Raw genomic sequence first — 23,298 nt, forward strand, 5'->3', positions numbered from 1 at the left:
GCCAAGTTGACAAACGTCATTGTGCAGTTTAATAAGCTTTTGAGAGACTCAGATGTTTGACACTTACTTCTTGATGTTCTTCATCTTCATGCTAGCAGTGTTGCAGCAGGAGCGCATGGGAGGCTCGGAGATCAATTCTGGAACTTCAGCACTCCGTGCCTGAAACAAAGATGCACGGTTTGTCAATACATGCTTTTATCATGACAATCAATGAGCTCGTTTACATGCACACCCATACGCTGATTACTCTCTACAATCAGCTTATTTTATAAATCTGACATTTACATGACATTTGAAATAATTGTGTTATTCTTTAATTTTGACATCATACGGTGAAGAGGCATGTACTCAACATGTGCGCACATTGGATGAGCCGGTAAGAACACCGGGTAAGGTGTTTACATGTCACGCAAAATCGGCGTGATGGGCAAAAATCTACCTGTGTCGATCAGGTTATTCATAAGCCAATTATGGCCTTTATGCCGATAAAGGAACTCGGTTTATTGCGCTTACATGACCGCACGTGTTGTCGGCTTATTAAGCATAATCAGTGTAAGAACATGCATGTAAACGCACTCAGTATCTCTAAACACATTCCTACAGCCCTTCTGAACAAAACAATACAGTTATGGCACACTTAAAGGTGCATTCAGTAATTTTTTTCTCATTAAAAAAAGTTAAACTCCTAAAGACATGAATTTTAATTTTGCAAAAAATGTAGGAAATCATGACCACTCACATTAAAATGAAGTTCCCTATCTGTCACTCACTCGACGTTGTGTCGATGTAGTGACACTAGGGGTCACTCTTGGGAGCCCGTGACACCTCTGGTCTTTGATAAAAGGCCAATGCAAATTGGCGAGTGGTATTTGCATGCCACTCCCCCGGACATACGGGTATAAAAGGAGCTGGTATGCAACCACTCATTCAGATTTTCTCTTCGGAGCCGAACGGTCACGCTCACTGAGCTGAATTCCCACGACTGTTCATTCACCTCAGCTGGATCTGACGGCGCATTTCAGTGGCTTCTCCCCCCTCTGCACTGGTGCACTGCAAAGAATGCCCCTGGGCGCTTCGGCAGAAATAAAAGAGTATACGCGTCTTTCTAAAGATGCTTCTTCCGATTGTGTGTTGTTCCTGGTTGCGCTCGTTATCTCTCGCCTTCTGACGGTCACGATCACTGTCTTTCGTGTCTGGGCACTGTTCACGCGGAGACAGCATTCGTGGATGGTCATGTTCTCATTGCGAGGACATGTCCATGGCAACGCTGCGGTCGCGGCTCGCCTTCGTAAGAAAGCAAGCCACCCCAGAGGCTCCCCGCCTTGGTCCTTTTACCCATGGGTATGAGGCCAGCGTGGCTAGCACTGGGGGAGATTTGGGGACCCCAATGGGACCGCCTCCGCCGGGTATCCCCTCGCGGACCTCCCATTCCCCAGCACACTCGTCTGCCCCGATCGGGCTTCCGGATGAGTCCGCCGGCTCGTCTCACAGCGAGTTCGACCTCTTACTCGGAGCCCGCGAAAGTGATGAGCTCTCGAGCGCAGCATCGGAGAGCGGGCTTGTCCAGTCGGAAGCCTCAGCTGGGCTCCTCCCTTCGGGGACGATTGCCCAGTCACAGGCTGACGCGGAGATGACGACATGCTTTCCCAGGCAGCCACGAGTGTCGGCTAGAGTGGAACGCTCTGCTCTCCCTGAACCCTCACGGCTCGGTGATTGGTTCCTGGGCTCGCGGCGCTGCTCAAAGCCACGCCCTGCCCCTGTTCCTTTCTTCCCGGAAGTGCATGAAGAGCTGACAAGGTCGCGGGAGGCACTTTTTACTGCCCGGTCCCAATCTTTTCAGCATCCCCGCCCTAACTACCCTCGATGGTGGGGCAGCCAAGGGCTATTTGGCAATCCCCCGGTGGATAAAGACGCTCGCAGCCCGCAGAGCGCCGCCACTTGGCGCGGGTGCCCAAAGCCCCCATCCAAGGCCTGAAGGTTTACGTCATCTCTGACGGCCAAGGCCTACGGTGCCGCTGGACAAGCCGCCTCCACCCTGCACGCCATGGCTCTCCTGCAAGTCCGCCAAGGCGCTAAAGGAACTGCACGAGGGTAGTTCCGCCCCGGGATTGATGCAGGAACTGCGCTCGGTGACCGACCTTGCTCTCCGAGTGACGGAGGTCACGGCGCGATCTCTCGAGCAGACGATGGCCACGCTAGTGGTCCAGGAGCACCACCTTCGGCTCATCCTGGTCGAGATGGGCGAGGCCGACAACACACGTTTCCTTGCTGCCCCCATTTCCCAGGCGGGCCTATTCGGCGACACCGTCGAGGACTTTGCCCAGCAGTTCTCGATGGTGGAGCAGTAGACAGATGCTAGCCGGCATATCCTGCCCCGGCATGGCTCAAGGTCCTGCACCCCGTCTACTCATCGCCAAGGGCGTCCCCCTGCGGTGACTGCACCGGCTCCACCGCAGCCCACCCCTTTGGCCAAGCCCCTGCGTGGAGCCCACCGCAGGAAGCAGACGCCACCCGTCTCGCGGCCGCCCAGAACCCATGAAAGGCTTCAAAGCGCCCTTGAGACAGGCGACCCAGGGACAACGAAACCCGCTGCTCTGGAGCTGGTAAGCAGATCTCTCCATCTTTTTGTTACCTTTTGCATTTAATTGCGCTGCATGCCCAAGTGGCAGCAGTACTCAAGAGCTCAGCAAGAGCGGTTTCCTTGTCCCTGGGTCACGTATCCAGTGTGCACGGCCGTCATCACGACCACCGTCCACCACTCTATTTGGCAGGTTTGGTGCTCCAGTGGCGGTCTTCCGCCCCTGAGCGCCCAGCTGTGGCACAAATCCGCCCCCGATGTGACAGTCTCCACGGGTCACGAGGACAGGCCTCTTCCTCCCCCATCCCAGGCTGTTCCGGGGGTGGTCACAAGGAGCCAGGTAAGTGCTTCGATGTCCTTAGACTCAGCACGGCCACGACGTGGTGTGGCACCTCGAGCTCCGCCCCACCACGAGGCCCCTCCTGCCGGTATGTCCGATGACGTTGTCTCTTTGGTCCCCCTTGCGCGGAACTTGGACGCATGGCTTGAGCTTTCCAATCCGTCGCGAGGACTGGTCCGGACTGTCCGACTCAGCTACGCGATTCACTTCGCCAGGCGTCCGCCCAGGTTCAGCGGTGTCCACTTCACCTTGGTGAAGGCGAAAATGCTGCTACCTTGCGTGGAGATCGCTACCCTCCATGGCACCCTGCTACCCTCCATGGCACCCTGCTACACCTTATTCTATGACAGAACCTGTCTCTCCAGCCGAGATGAAGAAGGGGTTTTTCAGCCCCTACCTCATCGTACCGAAAAAAGGTGGTGGGTTGCGGCCAATCTTGGACCTGTGAGTACTGAACTAGTCTTTACATAGACTCCCGTTCAAGATGCTGATGCAAAAACGCATTCTGGCGAGCGTCCGGCATCAAGATTGGTTCGCGGCGGTAGACCCGAAGGATGCGTACTTCCACGTCTCGATCCTTCCTCGACATAGACCCTTCCTGCGGTTCGCGTTCGAGGGTCAGGCGTATCAGTACAAAGTCCTCCCTTTCGGCCTGTCCCTGTCTCCTCGCGTCTTTACGAAGATCGCAGAGGCTGCCCTTGCCCCGTTACGGGAGGTGGGCATTTGCATTCTCAACTATCTCAACGATTGGCTAATCCTAGCTCACTCTCGAGACATGTTGTGCGCACACAGGGACCTGGTGCTCTCACACCTCAGCCGACTAGGGCTTCGGGTCAACTGGGAAAAGAGCAAGCTCCTCCCGGTTCAGAGCATCTCTTTTCTCGGATTGGAGTTGGACTCTGTCTCCTTGACGGCGCGCCTTATGAACGAGCATGCCCAGTCGGTGCTGGCCTGTTTGAAGGCATTCAAACAGAGAACAGCGGTTCCACTGAAACTTTTTCAGAGGCTCCTGGGGCATATGGCATCCTCAGCGGTGGCCACCCCGCTCGGGTTGATGCATATGAGGCCGCTTCAGTACTGGCTCCAGACTCGAGTCCCGAGATGGGCATGGCGCCACGGGACACATCGCGTGGCCATCATGCCGGTCTGTCACCGTCTTTTCAGCCCTTGGACCGACCTCTCATTTCTACGAGCAGGTGTTCCTTTAGAACTGGTCTCCAGGCATGTTGTGGTCATGACAGACGCCTCCAAAACGGGCTGGGACCCCTAGTGTCACTACATCGACACAACGTCAAGTGAGTGACAGATAGGGAACATCATGGTTACTTGTGTAACCTCCGTTCCCTGATGGAGGGAACAAGACGTTGTGTCCCTCCTGCCACAACGCTGAACTACCCACTGAAATGGCCGGACCTTATATCGGCTCCTCAGCATAAAACCTGAATGAGTGGTTGCATACCAGCTCCTTTTATACCCGTATGTCAGGGGGAGTGGCATGCAAATACCACTCGCCAATTTTCATTGGCCCTTTATCAAAGACCAGAGGTGTCTCGGGCTCCCAAGAGTGACCCCTAGTGTCACTACATCGACACAACGTCTCGTTCCCTCCATCAGGGAACGGAGGTTACACAAGTAACCATGACGACTTCAGTCATATCAGTAACCTTATAAAAACTGTTTTATTCTACATGGAGGGGGTCTGACATGGAGGTTGCAATGTTAGAATAACATTACCAGCTGAATACTACTTGTTTAATCTCGGGTGTCATTTAGAACAAAATCTGTCCAAAAAGAAAGTGCTTCTGCATTTGTTTCGGTGGTTTGTAACAGCTCGCCTGGCCAAACTTTTAGGAAAAATTCTTACTGGCAGCTAAACATCTTACTGCCATTGGTCCATGTCATCGGTAGGTGCTCCACCTACCATGAGGCAGACAGCTAATTTTGTTTACATTTTTCAGAAACTCAAGATCTGTCAACGTGTACACATCAGGGTGTAGAGTTATTAGGGAGCTGGTGCAAACGTACCTACATCTGTCCGAATGTTTGCATAGAGACCAAAACTCCATCGTTTTGAGCATGTTCAGCTTCAGGTTGTTTTGACTACACCAGTGAGTCAGCCGTTCAACCTCCCTTCTGTATACAGACTCATTGTCATCTTGGATGAGACCGATGACATTAGTGTCGTCTGAAAACTTCAGGAGTTTAACAGAGGGGTCCTTGCCGGTGCAGTCTTTTGTATACAGGGAGAAGAGTAGTGGGGAGAGCACACATCCCTGTGGGGCACCAGTGCTGATTTTACATGTGCTGGAAGTGAATTTCCCGTCTCACTAGCTGCTGCCTGTAAGTCAGAAAGCTGGTGATCCACTGACAGATTGATGTGGGAACAGAGAGTGTAATTTAGTCAGGAGAATAGCTGGGATGATGGTGTTGAAAGCCGAACTGAAGTCCACAAAAAGGATCCTTGCATATGTACCTGGTCTGTCCAGATGTTGCAGGATATGATGCAATCCCATGTTGACTGCATCTTCCACAGACTTGTTTGCTCAATAAGCAAATTGAAGGGGATCTAGAAAGGGTCCAGTAATGTCCTTCAGATGGGCTAACACCAGTCTCTCAAATGATTTCATGACCACAGATGTCAGAGCGATGGGTCTGTAGTCATTAAGTCCTGTGATTTTGGGTTTCTTTGGGAATGATGACTGAGTGTTTGAAGCAGCATGGGACTTCACACTCCTCCATTGATCTACTGAAGATCAGTGTGAAGATGGGGGCCAGCTGGTTAGCACAGGATTTTAGACAAGTGAGTGAAACACCATCTGGGCCCTGTGCTTTCCTTGTCTTTTGTTTCCGTAAGACATGGCACACCTCCTCTTCACAGATCTTAAGTGCAGGTTGAGTAGCAGGAGGGGGGTTGCAGGAGGTGTTGATGTTTGTGTGAAGTGAAGGTCAGAGGTTGTCAGCCAGTTGTTGGTCCCCTACAGTGTTGGGGGATGGATTCTTGTAGTTAGTAAATTGTTTCAGGCCACTCCACACTGATGCAGGGTTGTTAGCAGGAAACTTTTTCAGCTTATCAGAACAGCTTCTTTAGCCACTCCGATTTCCTTATTCAGTGTGTTCCTGGCCTGATTGTACAAGATTTTATCCCCACTTCTGTAAGCATCCTCTTTTGCCTGACAAAGCTGCCTGAGTTTTGCTGTAAACCACGGTTTGTCATTATTGTATGTTAAATAAGTCCTAGTAGGAATGCACATATCCTCACAGAAACTGATATATGATGTCACATATCTGTGAGCTCATCCAGATTGGTGTCTGTAGCCTCAAATACTCACCAATCATTGCAGTCAAAACAGGCTTGTAGTTCCAGCTCTGCTTCATTGGTCAGTCCCTTTACAGTCTTTACTACACGTTTAGCTGATTTTAGTTTCTGCCTGTAGGTTGGAAGATGAACCAGACAGTGATCAGAGAGTCCAAAAGCTGCTCTAGGGACAGAGCGATATGCTTCACTTCACTCAGCCAGGTTTCTGTGAAGCACAAGGCAGCAGAGTTTGAAAAGTCCTTGTTTGTATGGGTGAGGAGATGTAGTTCGTCCGTTTTGTTAGGAAGAGAGCAGAGATTCACTAGATGAATACTCGGCTGTTCGAAAGCCATGCTGTTGGAGCTTGACCAGCACGGCGGCTCGCTTCCCTCGCCTGTGTCTCATAGCACGTTTAAACAACACAGCTGCGCCTCCGACTAAAATGTCCAGCAAAACATCAGAATAGTCAAAAACCGGGAAAAGATTGTCTGGTTTGTGCTGCCGAATGTTCAGCAGTTCGTCTCTGGTAAAACTGATTGGAAAAAGATTACTAAACACTGGACAAACAAACAAAAACAACAAAAGAACTGGATAGCTCCACACCGAGGCTGCCATCCGTGGCGCCATCTTGATTACTTGAAATACTCTCAAGTGCCAATTCACTCATTTGCATCTTCAGCGAAAGACATTCACACATCCCTAAGTAAAATATAATTATTTTGTCTTTATTTTGCCCATTAACACTCTTTTATACACCCATATTTTCAATAGTATCAGTCATCATATATTACAATAACAAAGTGTACCCGCACATATCATGCCTGCGTATAGCATGTTAGCGCATTAACATCATGAATTCAGAATGTAAACAAGACAAATTAAACATTTTCTACTGCATATGTATTACTTTAATCATTGAGTTGCTAAAACAGCTTCTTATACAATGAGGCATAAAGTCTTTGATAACATATTTAAATGTCACTTTAGTTCAAGTTTACATGTAGCATCCTCATATTTAAATGTACTTCTAAACGCCTCCCACAGCGATATGGCGGGTGTCTGAATGTTGGGAAACAATATACTGTTGCTCAGCTTTTTAGAACTTCTTTTACCCCTGAACGAAGAACGAATAAGAACCTCTCCCAAAGTACACTCACTGAGCACTTTATTAGGAACACCTGTATACCTACTTATTCACGCGATTATCTAATCAGCCAATCGTGTGGCAGCAGTGCAATGCATAAAATCAAGCAGATATGAGTCAGGAGCTTCAGTAAATGTTCACATCAACCATCAGCATGGGGAAAAAAATGTGATCACAATGATTTCGACCATGACGTGATTGTTGGTGCAAGACGGGCTGGTTTGTGTATTTCTGTAACTGCTGATCTCCTGGGATTTTCATGCACAACAGTCTCTAGAGTTTACTTAGAATGGTGCCAAAAACAAAAAAATATCCAGTGAACAGCAGGTCTGCAAACAGAAATGCCTTGTTGATGAGAGAGGTCAACGGAGAATGGCCAGAGTGGTTCAAGCTGACAGATGCTATTCTGTAGTGAGCAGAATAGCATCTCAGAATGCACGACACATCAAACATTGAGGTGGATGTGCTGCAGCAGCATAAGACCACATTGGGCACTTTATTAGGACCATTTTATTAGTGTTCCTAATAAAGTGGTAAGTGAGTGTATGTGCCTTTATTCACACAAAGTCCAATGCAGCAAAACGACAAGTATGCAAATATTTTATTATTTTGCGAACAAGTTTTTGCAGTAAAACTACTCACACTGAGTTTGATGCAGAGTTTTCATTATTCTATGAAAAATCTAACAGAGGAAACCTGAATTTTTTTAAAAATACTACCAAATACAGGCAAGAGCTTGGCCAAAATGATGGCACATACAAGCACTGAATATAGCCTTTAACTGGACATGAATATTCCCCTCCTAAATCAAGTTTTTCTGTGCAAATAATAGCTTTTGAGAGACTGATCTCTTTAGAACCACCCTTAAAGTGCAGAGCACAATGAGAATATCTTTTAGCAGCATCAGGGAGTACCAGCAGCCTTAATAAAATAGACCAGCTGAGTAATGGAAGAAGATAGAGAGCTATGACAGGGCCAAAGGCAGGTTAAATAAACAAGAAAAAAAAAAAAAAAAGCCCAGAGACCTTGAACTCCTTTTTTACTAAAGTTAAAAGTGTGCCCTGCCTTCCCTAAATGAAAACAGAGAATAAATCTTTTGACAGCTGGTATGCTTTATAAAACTCTGTTACCAGTCACTTCAATGCCCTGCCAAGTGAAAGACACACTCAGTAATCTTCGCAAGGCCAACCAAAACATTGAAGTGATTCATGAACACCCATGAAATATGAATAATGCTTTTGAAAGTGTGGCTCTTATCTGCCAGACAAGGGTTTATTAAACGCCTCTTAACCATGCAGTGCTCAAATGAGCCATGATGCAGAACAGACAAGTTTCTAGTGTAGAACATGGTGTGACTACCCGACAGGGTCCAGTCTAGATTTGGTTCCGTTTCATTATTTGTAACACACAGTCTGTTGATCTTTACAGTCTCACTTCACTATAAATGACACCAAAACTAGGTCATGCTGGTGAAGAGACAACAGTGACTTGAGCTCAATGCCCATGATGAGTTAACAAGTTAAATTAATACCCTGGTACACAATGGTGTAAAATCAAGCCGAAGAGCATTAAATTAATTTGCTATACCAGTAAGCTGATACATGGTGATTCCCTTGATATTTCCTCGCTAATCTGTTTGTGTTCAAAAACAACTTCAGCCTACAGTCAAGTTGCCATGGAGACAGGTTTCTAATCAGCTCCACTGAATGCAAGTATGTCAGTGCTGGTAAAATAATCCTGAATTTAACTAATTTAATACTGAACAAAGGTTGGGAAGAAAAAGTTGTCATGGATGGTGTCGTGCTTTAGTGGAAATTAATGAGGTAATCTACTTATTCATATTTTGTCTGTAGGCATTTGACAACACATAGTTTACATGAACAGGTAATAATACATACAAGTCTAGCGCACCAATACAGGTCTTGTCATGTAAAAGAAATAAGACATTAAAGTGCAATTACATAATAAATCAAAAGCACATTATTATCCTTCTGAGATTTCCAGTGCGATATTGCCTGAGCCTCTATCAGACAGCAAGCAGTCAACCTTTAATTGTCACAGCTTCAGAGAAAAGGTGCTATCTGCTCTCTTTACTACTGGCATTCTAAATGAAGAGTGTGGGTGGCAGACGCTGAACTCGTGTGAGAATGTGAGCTTCTCACCATTGCGCTGATCGTTTCTTCCCAATCAGGTCGCTCTCGGGGGTGGATACTTCTGGCAAGCTCTGGAACGATGTCGTCCTCTTCCGGGTGCCGTCCAGGCCTCAGGCCCCTGGAGCGAGAGGGGAAAAAAAGAGAGAGAGGTCAGACTGATAGCCTGGCTGTGAACTTAAAGGATACAGGCTACTTTGTGCCTGCCATAGAGAATTACTACAGGGAGCTGAATAGAATATCAGACAGACAGTGTGGCAGTGAAAATGAAGACGGTAAATTAGAACATCCCATCCTTCACAGAGGTGTTAATAGCAGCATAATTTCAATTAGGCAAGATGTCGAAACTAATCACAGTGACATAAAGGGGAAAAATGATTATCAAGTATGCAGCAGGTAATCAAAGCAAGGATCTGAGAGATCCCTCCACAATAGCACGTAGAAACCTTTGCTAACGTACTGTAAGTGAACGGGACCTTCATTTTAAGTTGATACAGTATACAGTGACACAAACAAGCCAAAACAAAAACAAATCTAAAACATATTTTGTTGCAGTGTATAATGGGGTGAAGACTACCCTCTCTCATTTTTGTTCACTTCAATCCATCTTTAACTAAAAAAAAAAAAAAAAAAAAAAACTCACTTATTAATAAAGCTGTGTACTGCCAATTTTCTTCACGATAAAAAATGCAAAATTACATATATTATAATTCAATAATTTGCGAGCCATCACGTTATAATCTAGCTGCAGTGAATTTTTTACTGAATTAAACTTAAAGTATTTTCTTCCTTTAATTCAGTGAATGTCATTTAGAGGTATTTTTAAAAGATGATTTTGTCCTCTTTATTGTTAGCAAGCACATTTAATACAACCTTTTAAGTCGAGGCACAAGCTGAATAGTCGGTTAAGAGCTAATGATTAATTGTTGCAATAACTGCCCAAATAGTCAAATAATCCTTCTAATAATCATTAGATAAGTCGATTATCAAAATAATCGTTAGTTGCAGCCCTACTTGAAAACCAGGTGTAAACGGGACATTAGTTTGTTAATGCCTCAATGTGGCGGAGCAGGATTCATCCAAGTTACATATCAGATGAAAACTACATGCATCTCTACCTTCCCCCTCTCACTGTCAGTTTAGAATCACATGAAACAGACCCAGCACCACACATCCTCCTCATACTTCTGGGGGGAATTGGGGAGGTGGGTTATCCATAAGTAGCTGACCTCAAACTGTCATTCTCCATGAAGTTCTGAAACAGCAGAGTTTGCAACAGTAATCATGGAGAATATCCAGAAAGCAACAGAGTGCTGCATTATGACACTGCTGCCAGGACTCTGCTGATCCAGGTGCAACCAAATGCAGTGCTTAATCAATACCTTGATTAATCACATTAGTTTGAACTACAACAAAGGTCAGCCATGAGTCTGTGTGTATTTTGGGTGGGGGAATCATTCATGGAACAAGAGTGCTCAATAAGGCATGGTGTGATCTTATTATGTTTGTGTGGAGAGGAGCAGGGTTTTCTTGGTGATGTTAGAAAATATATGCATCAATGAGGCCTTCCTCTTATTTACTTCCTTGGCAATGTACAGCAAGTTTAAACAAAAAATAAACTTTGACTACGGAGTGCAAACAGTGGTGCAGAGCGTTGTGGTGTTCTTTTGGGGATGCTAGGGATGTGCAAAACAAGTCTCAAGACATTTTTTAAAAGTTGGACTATTTTTAACTTGACACACAATCTTAACACAACACTTGTGGCAGGATGCTTAAAAAACAGCATGAGACGCAATGAAATGACCAAAAAATGTCCATTTGAATGTGAATGGCTGAAGGGGTGGTGCTTTAAAGGGAATACATTTAAAGACTAGTTTTCTGAGAGAATTTCCCATGCTAACTGTCTTTTATTCAACTTTCACACAAACCACAAGTAAGTTGGCAGAGTATCAGATCATAAATATTTACTACTCATAAAAATATAAACAACTTAACTATAGAGCATGATTTGTAAGGCGGCTTGTAAACATTTTAATGTTTACAATACTGTGGCAGCGGGGGTGTGGTCAAGCATCTCTCCGGAGAGAGAAAGTGGTAAGGGCGCTTACACCTGAGCTAAATTATGTCTAACACCTGTCTCTAATTTCAGTGAGCACGGGGAGAGCGGCATAAAGAGAGCGACACAACGCTCAGTCGAGAGAGAGACTGGATATGACAGAGCCGAGCCAGAGCAACGATTCCCTAATAGTGAGAGTTTATTTGTAGAAACAGTGTGTGTTAGGGTTTAGACAGCATCTAAAGGTAAACTGTAAAGTGGTGTCGAGGAAGAGGGGAAATAAAGCCTCACCTGAAGAAGGAAAACTGCTTCTTGCATCATCTTTTACACTGGTGCCGAAACCCGGGTTTGAAGTTTGGGTCGAAGATGGATGGAGGTCGTCCCGTAGAGTCCTCCCAGTTGGCGGAGATCCTCCAAGCCCTCGCCAGCCTACATCGGAACCACCAACAAACGCTGCTTGAGCTCCGACAAGATCAAGACTGCCGGTTTGTCGAGCTCATGCATGCTCAAGCCGAGGACCGGCAGGCGATCCGGAGCCTCCTCAGCCAGGGGGCATCCTCAGCCGCAACCCCGGACACACCCACGCCGTTACCCCCGCCAGCATTACAGAAAATGGGGGCGGCGGATGACCCCGAGGCTTTCCTAGATTTGTTTGAGCGGACCGCCGAGATCTGGGGCTGGCCGCTCAGCCAATGGGCAGCCCGATTGATCCCACTATTGTCCTGGGAAGCCCAGCTCGCGGCTCAACAACTGCCAGCGTCGAGCCTCCTGGCCTACGGAGATCTAAAAAAAGCCATCTTGCAACGGGTTGGTCGCACTCTGGAGGAAAGTCGTCAACTCTTCCAGAGCTTGAAGTTGGAAAGCTCTGACCGCCCGTTTGCCTTTGCCCAGCGGCTCCGTGACGCCTGCCGAAGATGGCTGCTAGCGGGGGATCGCGACGTCCAGGGAATTATCGACCAGGCGGTACTGGAACAGTTCATAGTTCGACTGCCAAAAGGGATGGCGGAGTGGGTCCAGTGCCACCGCCCGGCGTCATTGGAGGAAGCTATCCGACTTGCGGAGGACCACATGGCGGCAATCCCGAGGGTGGAAGATCCCTCCTACGTTTTCTCTCCTCCCTCTGTTTATCCCCCTCCCCTCTCTCTCTCTCATCTGCTCTCTCTCCAGGTCCCGTTCCTGCCCCACGCAGACGAGGAGGAACTCAGCCCCTGAGACCAGTTCCCCGGGTGTGGGAGGCGACACCTTCCCCTACTCCAATGCCCCGCCGCTCTCCCCCTCAGGGGGGTGCCCGCCAACGCAAGTGCGGGCGTAGCGCCTGGGCCGGCCTGCTGGAGGTGCGGAGACCCGAGCCACTTCTGAGATCAGTGCCCTCTGAAGGAGCTGGGGACGGTGGTGCGGGTCTCTGACCTCCCACAGGCTGCCCCCGACCGGGCCGGAGCGTACCGGATACCGGTAAGTGTCAAGGGGGGTACTCACCAAGCGCTGGTGGATACCGGGTGTAATCAAACCACTATCCACCAACGCCTGGTTCAACCCGAGGCATTGGTCACATCCAAAACGGTGAAGGTGAAGTGTGTACATGGGGATATTCACAAGTATCCGGTGGTGACCCTGACAATTAAATTTCGGGGGAAAAAGCATAGAGTGGAGGCTGCGGTTAGTTCCCGCCTCACCCATCTGCTGATTTTGGGGACTGATTGGCCTGATTTTAGAGTTTTATTAAAGGGAATTTGCGCGGATGGGTCCTGTGTGAAAATGGGGAGATGTGTGATGTGCGATGCTCTGGCAGGGGAGGCGGAGCCGGGGCCGTCCTCGACAGCTCCACGTCATGATGACGAGAGAGGGGAAGAGGCTGCAGCCCCTGCCCTTCTCAGGGAATTCCCTGAGGGGGATTTCCCTTTGGAGCAGTCGCGAGACGAAACCCTCAAACATGCCTTTGACCAAGTGAGAGTCATTGATGGTCAACGACTCCAGCCTGACATCGCACTTTCATACCCCTATTTTGCAATTATAAATGAGCGGTTGTATCGAGTGACACAGGACACTCGGACCAAAGAGGATACAACCAAACTTTTGATTCCAAGGAGCCGTCGGGAAATGGTATTCCAGGCGGCTCATTATAATCCCATGGCAGGTCATCTAGGAGAAAGGAAAACACTGAACCGTCTAATAGCCCGTTTCTATTGGCCGGGCATTGGCGGCGATGTCCGCAGGTGGTGTGCGGCATGCCGCGAATGCCAGCTGGTTAACCCACCGGCCACCCCAAAAGCGCCATTGCGCCCTCTCCCTCTGATCGAGGTCCTCTTTGAGAGAATTGGAAAGGACCTCGTCGGGCCATTAGAATGGTCAGCATGCGGACCTCGCTTTGTATTGGACCTAGTGGACTATGCAACGCGATATCCGGAAGCCGTGCCTCTTCGCAACATCTCAGCACGCAGTGCTGCGGAGGCACTCTTCAAAATAATCTCCCGGGTGGGGATTCCGAAAGAAATCCTCACCGATCAGGGCATAACATTTATGTCACGAACACTACGTGAACTGTACGAACTATTAAATATTAAATTGATTCGCACCAGTGTATACCATCCTCAAACGGATGGCCTGGTGGAACGATTTAATAAAACCCTCAAAAACATGATTCGTAAGTTCGTGCACGATGATTCTAGAAATTGGGATAAATGGCTCGACCCCCTGTTATCTGCAGTACGAGAGGTCCCGCAAGCCTCCACTGGCTTCTCCCCATTCGAGCTGCTGTATGGGCGACGCCCACGCGGCGTGCTTGATGTAATGCGAGAGGCCTAGGAGGAAGGACCTTCAAACAGTAAAAATGAAATTCAGTACGTTCTTGATCTTAGAGTAAATCTCCACGCCTTGGGGCAACTAACACAGGAGAATTTGCTCCAAGCTCAAGAACGACAGCACGGACTGTATGACAGGGGAACTCAGCTAAGGGAATTTGCACCGGGAGATAAAGTGCTTGTATTGCTTCCCACATCGAGCTCTAAATTACTCGCCAAGTGGCAAGGACCCTTTGAGGTCACACGACGAGTGAGAGATCTCGATTATGAGGTTAAACGAACCGATAGAGGGGACGCACGTCAAATATACCACCTCAATCTCCTAAAATTGTGGAGGGAGGCGGTCCCCGTGACGTTGGCCACGGTGGTTCCCGAGAAGGCGGAGCTCAGAGCGGAGGTGAGTTCAAAACATAAACAGTTCACACCGGTCACTTGCGGAGACCACCTCTCACCGAGCCAACTCGTGGAGGTTGCCAAGTTGCAACAGGAGTTTGCAGATGTGTTCTCCCCTCTACCGGGACGTACAAACCTCATCCATCACCACATCGAGACCGAGCCGGGGGTGGTGGTACGTAGCCGCCCCTATCGACTACCCGAACACAAAAAGAAAATTGTTCGGGAAGAATTGGATGCGATGCTTGATATGGGGGTAATAGAAGAATCCCACAGTGATTGGTCCAGCCCAGTTGTTCTAGTGCCTAAGAGCGATGGGTCTGTGCGATTCTGTGTGGATTACAGGAAAGTCAACGCGGTGTCTAAATTTGATGCGTATCCAATGCCTCGCATTGATGAGTTGCTCGATCGGTTGGGCACTGCTCGGTTTTATTCGACATTGGATTTGACGAAGGGTTATTGGCAGATCCCCTTGACACCAATTTCCCGTGAGAAAACCTCCTTCTCCACACCGTTTGGATTACACCAATTTGTGACACTTCCATTCGGTTTGTTTGGAGCCCCGGCTACGTTTCAGCGTCTCATGGACCGAATCCTCAGGCCGCATTCAGCTTACGCCGCTGCCTATTTAGATGACATCATCATTTATAGCAATGATTGGCAGCGGCATATGCAACATCTGAGGGCGGTTCTGAGATCGCTGCGCCGAGCGGGACTCACAGCGAACCCGAAGAAGTGTGCGATTGGGCGGGTGGAGGTACGGTATCTGGGGTTCCACTTGGGCCACGGGCAGGTGCGTCCCCAAATTGACAAGACAGCGGCGATTGCGACCTGCCCGAGACCCAAGACCAAAAAGGGGGTGAGACAGTTCCTGGGGCTGGCTGGCTATTATAGAAGGTTTGTGCCTAATTATTCGGACGTCACCAACCCGCTGACTGATCTCACTAAAAAGGGAGCTCCAGATCCGGTCCAGTGGACGGAGCAGTGTCAACGGGCATTCACGCAAGTTAAAGCCGCACTTTGCGGGGGGCCGCTGTTACATTCACCTGACTTCTCTCTCCCTTTTGTTTTACAGACAGAAGCTTCAGACAGGGGGCTGGGGGCCATACTCTCGCAGGTGGTGGAGGGGGAGGAGCGCCCGGTGCTGTACATTAGCCGTAAGCTCTCGTTAAGGGAAACTAAGTACAGCACCGTGGAAAAGGAGTGTCTCGCCATCAAGTGGGCGGTCCTCACTCTCCGATACTACCTGCTGGGGTGGGCCTTCACCCTCTGCTCAGATCACGCCCCACTCCAGTGGCTCCACCACATGAAAGATACTAACGCCCGGATCACCCGTTGGTATCTGGCTCTTCAGCTGTTTAAGTTCAAGGTGGTCCACAGACCGGGGGCGCAGATGGCTGTCGCCGACTTCCTTTCCAGGAATGCGGGGGAGTGGTAGGCAGGCCGGATGTCGCCCCGGCCTGAGTCGGGCGGTGGGGATATGTGGCAGCGGGGGCGTGGTCAAGCATCTCTCCGGAGAGAGAAAGCGGTAAGGGCGCTTACACCTGAGCTAAATTATGTCTAACACCTGTCTCTAATTTCAGTGAGCACGGGGAGAGCGGCATAAAGAGAGCGACACAACGCTCAGTCGAGAGAGAGACTGGATATGACAGAGCTGAGCCAGAGCAACGATTCCCTAATAGTGAGTTTATTTGTAGAAACAGTGTGTGTTAGGGTTTAGACAGCATCTAAAGGTAAACTGTAAAGTGGTGTCGAGGAAGAGGGGAAATAAAGCCTCACCTGAAGAAGGAAAACTGCTTCTTGCGTCATCTTTTACAATTACATAACCAACTACATTTATTAGCTTGTTCAAATGCAACAAAACTGCACAGTGTACAAGTCCAGAAGAGCATGCAAGTCAACATGTAAACCGAAAGTGTCATAGAAGCACCAAAAAATGAAGTGTTTGCTTTCTATGACATATCGGTTAGGTTTAGGGTAAGGAGGTAGGTTTTGTTGATTTAAAACTTGATAGAGCATAAACCTTCAAAACCTCATCTGTATTTCATCTTACATTTGCTTATGACGACAATATCGTTTAGATTTAAGGTTTGGGGTAGGTTTTTTAGATGGAGCATTAAAATCACCTATTTAACAGAAAATGTTACTCTCTTTTAGCACCACACAGTGGACATTTCACCTTGGATCAGCCTTGAAACATAAGGAACAACATTATATAATGTTGCCAAAGTGTAATTTTCATGAGATCAGGCTGGATCTATTCATTAAAGGCATAGAAAAGCCCAACAAAAACTTTCAAGATGGTGAGATTCTGGCCTACTGGATCTTGATAAATAATTCAGTCCGAGTATGGATGTTTGTTCTTCATCCAGTGCAGGACAACAGAAATAATTGGAATGTTTCATTGGTCAAGATGGAGTGGTCGCTGTGTTATGTCACAATACCCTCCTCACATCCCAAAGGAGGTCATTAAGTCCTGGAGGATAGTGCAGGTCATGCTTGGTTTTCATAAATCATGAAAGTGGCTCTATATTCTGAGTCAGCATTTTATTAACACTCAGATTACAGAGGAGAAAGAGAGAAAGCAAAATAATGGGGAAAATTTGTATCAAAGCTTCTCCTTTCTTGAAGATCCTTTCTGAGCAAGCTCTGGAGATATCATATGGTCAAGAAGGTCTCAGACTGTACCCTACATACTCCCTTGAAAAAAAATACTGTATAGCATTTTCATTAGGTAGCTTGTTCTATCCTTGAGAGAAGGCACTGCAATGAAATTTGTCATTTAATCACACACAACCATGTAGAAACTCTGGCATATTCGAGCTGTAATTATCAAAACAATAGCTACAAAAGCCTCTGAGACTCTGTTCAGAGAGCTGGTCTAAATTAGTGTTCATAGGAGACACTGGGCCTTTAGAGCATGCTGTCCCTGAAGAGCATTTTCTATCTGCCAACTTCAGTGGCAGAGTGTCAGTGAAGTAATGTGATTCTGTGAATCAGAACAGCACACACAGAGCAACACTTTTCTATTAAAATTGCTCAAGATGAAACAGTTTCAAGATGAGAGGCTGCTGGCACTGAAATCACAGGCCATATGCTTTTGCGACTCTTCAATCATAAAGAGGGATTTTTGGAGACAGAATGATGGAAGACTGGTGTATCAAAACCAGATGAATCACACATTTTTACATTATTTTCAATCAATTGTTGAGTGCTACCAGCACAGGCTAAGGGATGTTGTAATACAGGACCAGTCAATATTACAGGTAGAGTTTTGTTTCAAGCAGAGACAAGTCTTGGAGGAATGCTTTGTCACTGAGGATGTACAGTTGAAGTCAGAAATTTACATACACCTTAGCCAAATACATTTAAACTCAATTTTTCACAATTCCTGACATCTGATTATAGAAAACATTCCCTGTCTTAGGTCAGTTAGGATCACTACTTTATTTTAAGAGTGTGGAATGTCAGAATAATAGAAGAGAGAATTATTAATTTCAGATTTCTTTCTTTCATCACATTCCTAGTGGGTCAGATGTTTACATTCACTTTGTTAGTATATGGTAGCATTGCCTTTAAATTGTTTAACTTGGGTCAAACGTTTTGGGTAGCCTTCCACAAGCTTCTCACAATAAGTTGCTGGATTTTTGGCCCATTTCTCCAGACAGAACTGGTGTAACCGAGTCAGGTTTGTAGGCCTCCTTGCTCGTACACACTTTTTCAGTTTTGCTCGTACACACTTTTTCAGTTTTGCCCATAAACTTTCTATCGGATTGAGGTCAGGGCTTTGTGATGGCCACTCCAATACCTTGACTTTGTTGTCCTTAAGCCACTTTGCCACAACTTTAAAGTTCATTGTCCATTTGGAAGACCCATTTGTGACCAAACTTCCTGGCTGATGTCTTGAGATGTTGCTTCAATGTATCCACATCATTTTCCACATCACACATCACCCTTTTTTCTCCAAACATACCGATGGTCATTATGGCCAAACAGTTCAATATTTGTTTCATCAGACCAGAGGACATTTCTCCAAAAAGTAAGATCTTTGTCCCCATGTGCACTTGCAAACTGTAGACTGGCTTTTTTATTGCGGTTTTGGAGCAGTGGCTCCTTCCTTGCTGAGCAGCCTTTCAGGTTATGTCGATATATGACTTGTTTTACTGTGGATATAGATACTTATCCACCCATTTTCTCCAGCATCTTCACAAGGCCCTTTGCTGTTGTTCTGGGATTGATTTGCACTTTTCGCACCAAACTACATTCATCTCTAGGAGACAGAATGTGTCTCCTTCCTGAGCGGTATGATGGCTACATGGTTCCATGGTGTTTATACTTGCGTACTATTGTTTGTACAGATGAACATGGTACCTTCAGGTGTTTGGTAATTGCTCCCAAGGATGAACCAGGCTTGTGGAGGTCTTGGCTGATTCCTGTTGATTTTCCCATGATGTCAACCAGCCATCATACCTATCAGAAGCTAATTGGCTAACTGCCTAAAGGCTTGACAACATTTTCTTGAATTTTCCAAGCTGCTTAAAGGCACAGTTAACATAGTGTATGTAAACTTCTGACCCACTGGAATTGTGATAATAGTCATTAAAAGTGAAACAATCTGTCTGTAAACAATTGCTGGAAAGATTACTCATGTCATGCACAAAGTAGATGTCCTAAACGACTTGCCAAAACTATAGTTTGCTAATATGAAATCTGTGGAGTGGTTAAAAAATGAGTTTTAATGACTTCAACCTAAGTGTAGATAAACTTCTGACTTTAACTGTATAACTTGTCAAGTGACAGAAAACTGCTGATAGAAATTCACTCTGTCAGCATGAAATACTGTATCTCTGAAAGCAGAGTGCTCTTCGCTGTTTATTCAGTTTCACCCAAGGGTTTATATTGGACCAATATTCTTTTCATGAATACAATGAGTAAATCTATGTTGCTAGAGTAACTGAGCAGTCAATAAATAGTTTTCAATAAAATCAATATTAATCAAATGTTTTCTGCACTGCCACAGCAAATGGAATTATATTCCAACCGAGCTGTGAGTTTGCAGTCTGAAATGAATGTGATTAAATAAAAAAGACTTGGAGGGCAATAAATAGACAAGTTTTTGCTGACTGTACTCAAAAACAAAGCAAAACTAGTGTAGTCCAATTCAGAGTAATATGACCTGATTGAATTAACATCTGACTCACTGGCTGTATGTTTATATGACAAATTGTAATTACAAAACAACATTCTACATTAGTATGTAGTACCAATAGTATGCAGTCAGGACAACTTGACTCTTGATATTGACAAACACAGATATCATAATAACTATCAATAAACAGCTAATCCTTTGGTTATAAAAGTTTAAAACATTTTTAAAAACATAAATTAAGTTTCACTACATGACAAACTGATCACTACACTTGTAAAATTATTTATTTCAAAGATCCCACTTAACCTGCAAATCACATCAGCAGTAAGGTGTTGAGCTAGGTGAAATTGAGCCATGCATGGAAACAGTAACCTAATGATTAAAAATCGCTAACACAAAGGTTGTGGTTTTTAATCCAAGCAGTAACTCAGAAAATTCACTAAGATCACAAACCTGTTTTATCACTTTAGGGCCCTTGAACCTCAAGTTGCTCCAGGCAAACTGGCCCTGCAATCAATCCACAGCAAGACGCTTCAGATAATAACTATCTCTGTAATGGCACGTAAATGGTCACACAACTAACAGATCTACTTCAGAGATATCATGCTGAAGCAGAGATGGACAAAATGAAGTTAAGAATTACAGTATACTTACTGCAAGCGGTTGTGCACTTCAAAAAGCTAATTTTTTGGACTACTTGCCTTACTGGCTGGGGGTCAATGTCAAAGTATATTCTAGAGGCCTCTTTTTTAAGATATTCATGCAGTGAAGTGGCAGGACAGCAAATTGAAGGATTGCAGAGGTGTAAGTCAGGGTACTGGGGACTGTGAAGAAAATGCAAAAGCCTCTACAGCTAAAGCGTTCCCCCAGAAACTATAAATCATTGGTGTGTATGGAAACTATGACCAAATTTGGAATGCTTTTCACAACAGCTGAGAGAACATGTCACCTCCCCTTGTCCTTATGAAGCCTTTCTTCACTATAAACCATTTCAAGTGGGCCAGATGCCGGACCGCTCAAGTAAAGCCGCACAGTGTTGTCAGATTTTAATGCTTATTTGAAATATGTTCTTTTATCATAATCTTGACCAATTGTTTTGGAGATTTCGGTCTTTCCCTATTCATGTAGATAGGAGCTGCACTTTCATGCCATTTGTTTACATAGAAAATAGCTGCCAAAACTGCCCAAGAACTTTCCAAAAATGGCCACCGAGTGGACTGACTTTCCTTGAAAAAGAGACTTTGTTGAAAGGGCAAACCCAGAAATATGTCTGGACCGTTCTAATTACTTTGTTTTTGTTTACATTCTTGAAATGGTCTATAACGCTGTGACAATATGTAATCTATGCTTAGCTGTGGCTGCCATGCCAACCCTAGGGATCCCAGATTTGGACCCAGTTCAAGACAGGCTAAGGGTAAAAAATTGCTGGACAATAATCCTCAAACTCAGGACAATTAAAAGAAGGTGATAGGAGAAGGATTTAGACTTGAGGAAGCCAGCATTAGCAAAGCATGCAGATGCTCTCGAGCGCTACCGGTCATATGACTATTGCTCAGAGCTCAGCCGTGAGAGTGGGTGGTTGGGTGGGAGTGTACTGGCATTTTAATGCTGTATGCTTTTATTGGCTGCCAGGGCTTTACTACACAGCATCATGGATTTTCATACAGGCTGTACACACAGCACCATGTTATTTGACACTGAAAACTTGAAAATCCGGAATATGCATTCCTGACAGCATCTTGGTGATCTGTCTGTCTCTTCTGCATATAATTGGCCTGGAATGGTGTGATTTGGAAATTTCACTGGATCTAAGAACCTTTAGCCTACATCATTTCAGCTACATCTGCTTGAACCTCCTAGCACTCACAATTCTGACATTTCTCTTTGAGCCCCTGGAGAGAAATAGAATGTATGTGCGCAAGCCTTCATTACGCGCACACACAGCACAGAGAAATAACCTCTACAGTTATGAATGAAACAGCAGGGCAGCAGAGGGCATGCTGAGGCAGGGACATGCACATACACAGGGGCAAGAATGCAGACACATATATACACAAACAGGCAGCTTAAATGCAGCAGCAGCATAATAGTGGAATAGCAGTGCGAGTAAGAAGACCCTGGGGAGGTCTGATGAGGTGAGGTAGGAAACATGGTGAGTCTTACCTGTCAGGAATGTCATGACGTCCAGTGGCTCCGAGCAGTCCGAGAGCTGCACTTCCCACCACTGCAGCATCCCCACTGCCTGCCTCCATGATACTGACTCACTGCAGAAGCAGCCTGCCAGAGAGAGAGAGAGAGAGAGAGAGAGAGAGAGAGAAAATGAGAGACATAGAATAAAACAGATGTAGAGTCAGAAAAGAGAGAGCCAGTAGAAGATGGACAGTGGAAATATTATACTAAAAATAGCAGAGGAGATACAATGACACAGTATGATTTTTGTGTCTATCTGAGGAGGCAAGAAGCAGCAAAGTCAAACAAATCCATAAAAAAAAAGTAATTTACATTCTTAGGGCCAAAACACACCCTGCGCACGTAAGTGAACGCAGATGCATCTTCTCGATTTCACAGATTGTTGCGTTCTAAAATGTGTCAGACCATTTTATAACTGAAAACAACTACACATTGCCTTCTCAACGTTACCGCAAGGGCCACTGTAGCGAGGTTAGTTTGAACTGTCTGCTTCTACGGTGAGTTTCCTCTTTCAACTAAACTACTGTCATGGCGGAGCAACAGTTTGAAGAGAATATTGCTGAGCTAGTTACAGTCAATATATTTACTGCAAATTACCAGAATAATAACACATCCAGTTTAATGGCACACATTCAGTTTAATGGCACAGACATTTGAAGGTAACTATCGCCCCCTTGAATACTGAGGTTTGTTCCCACCATGGTAACGTAAGATCGCACGATAAACATGTTCAACTGGACCACACGTGGCAATGTGGTGGCCTAGCACTCGCATCTGCGTCCATGTACTCGCATAGAGTATGTTTTGGCCTTTAGTGTGTACTATTGCCAAAATGTTTTTCATTGTTTCGGTTGATAAAAGTGCCCGCTTTGCCGATTAACAAAGCTTTTTTTTCTTTGCACTGCAAAGTTCAACAGTCATCTCAAATGGGAAACCTGCACGATTTTTTGCTGTATTTCTCTACACAAATTTTGTGTTTGGTTCAAGTTTGGTAAACTTTTACACAAAAAATTCTAAGCATTGACAAATAGGATGTTGCTTGGTTTGGCAGTGACCTCTGTGTGGGCAGTGCTTTGTGCATACTAAATTGAATATTCACAATAGATGAGGAAATCCTTTTAGCAGCGAGTTTCTTTATAACCTCACTCTCCTAAAGTGTAAAGGGCAACATTAAAAAAAAAAAAAAAAAAGAGTTTGTTTGGTTA

At 45.9% G+C, this 23,298-nt stretch overlaps 1 protein-coding gene across 5 annotated transcripts in view; it reads right to left on the reverse strand.

Annotated features, from left to right (window-relative positions):
• The window catches only part of arhgap32b (Rho GTPase activating protein 32b), a 153,379-nt gene that overhangs the window by 65,846 nt on the left and 64,235 nt on the right, over window positions 1-23,298 (reverse strand). For 3 of the 5 annotated variants that reach the window (XM_051678375.1, XM_051678374.1, XM_051678376.1), the window contains 3 exons: window positions 22,067-22,180; window positions 9,520-9,628; window positions 68-159 (listed from right to left, as the gene is read on the reverse strand). In XM_051678375.1, the coding sequence (XP_051534335.1) occupies window positions 68-159; window positions 9,520-9,628; window positions 22,067-22,155 (290 nt within the window). In that variant the 5' untranslated portion in view covers window positions 22,156-22,180. Of the gene's footprint in view, window positions 1-67; window positions 160-9,519; window positions 9,629-11,854; window positions 11,962-20,356; window positions 20,411-22,066; window positions 22,181-23,298 lie in introns of those variants that run through there. The other 2 variants (XM_051678378.1, XM_051678377.1) reach the window with 2 other exon arrangements.

Source organism: Myxocyprinus asiaticus, chromosome 38, assembly GCF_019703515.2.
Source record: "Myxocyprinus asiaticus isolate MX2 ecotype Aquarium Trade chromosome 38, UBuf_Myxa_2, whole genome shotgun sequence".
NCBI classification, from domain to species: domain Eukaryota; kingdom Metazoa; phylum Chordata; class Actinopteri; order Cypriniformes; family Catostomidae; genus Myxocyprinus; species Myxocyprinus asiaticus.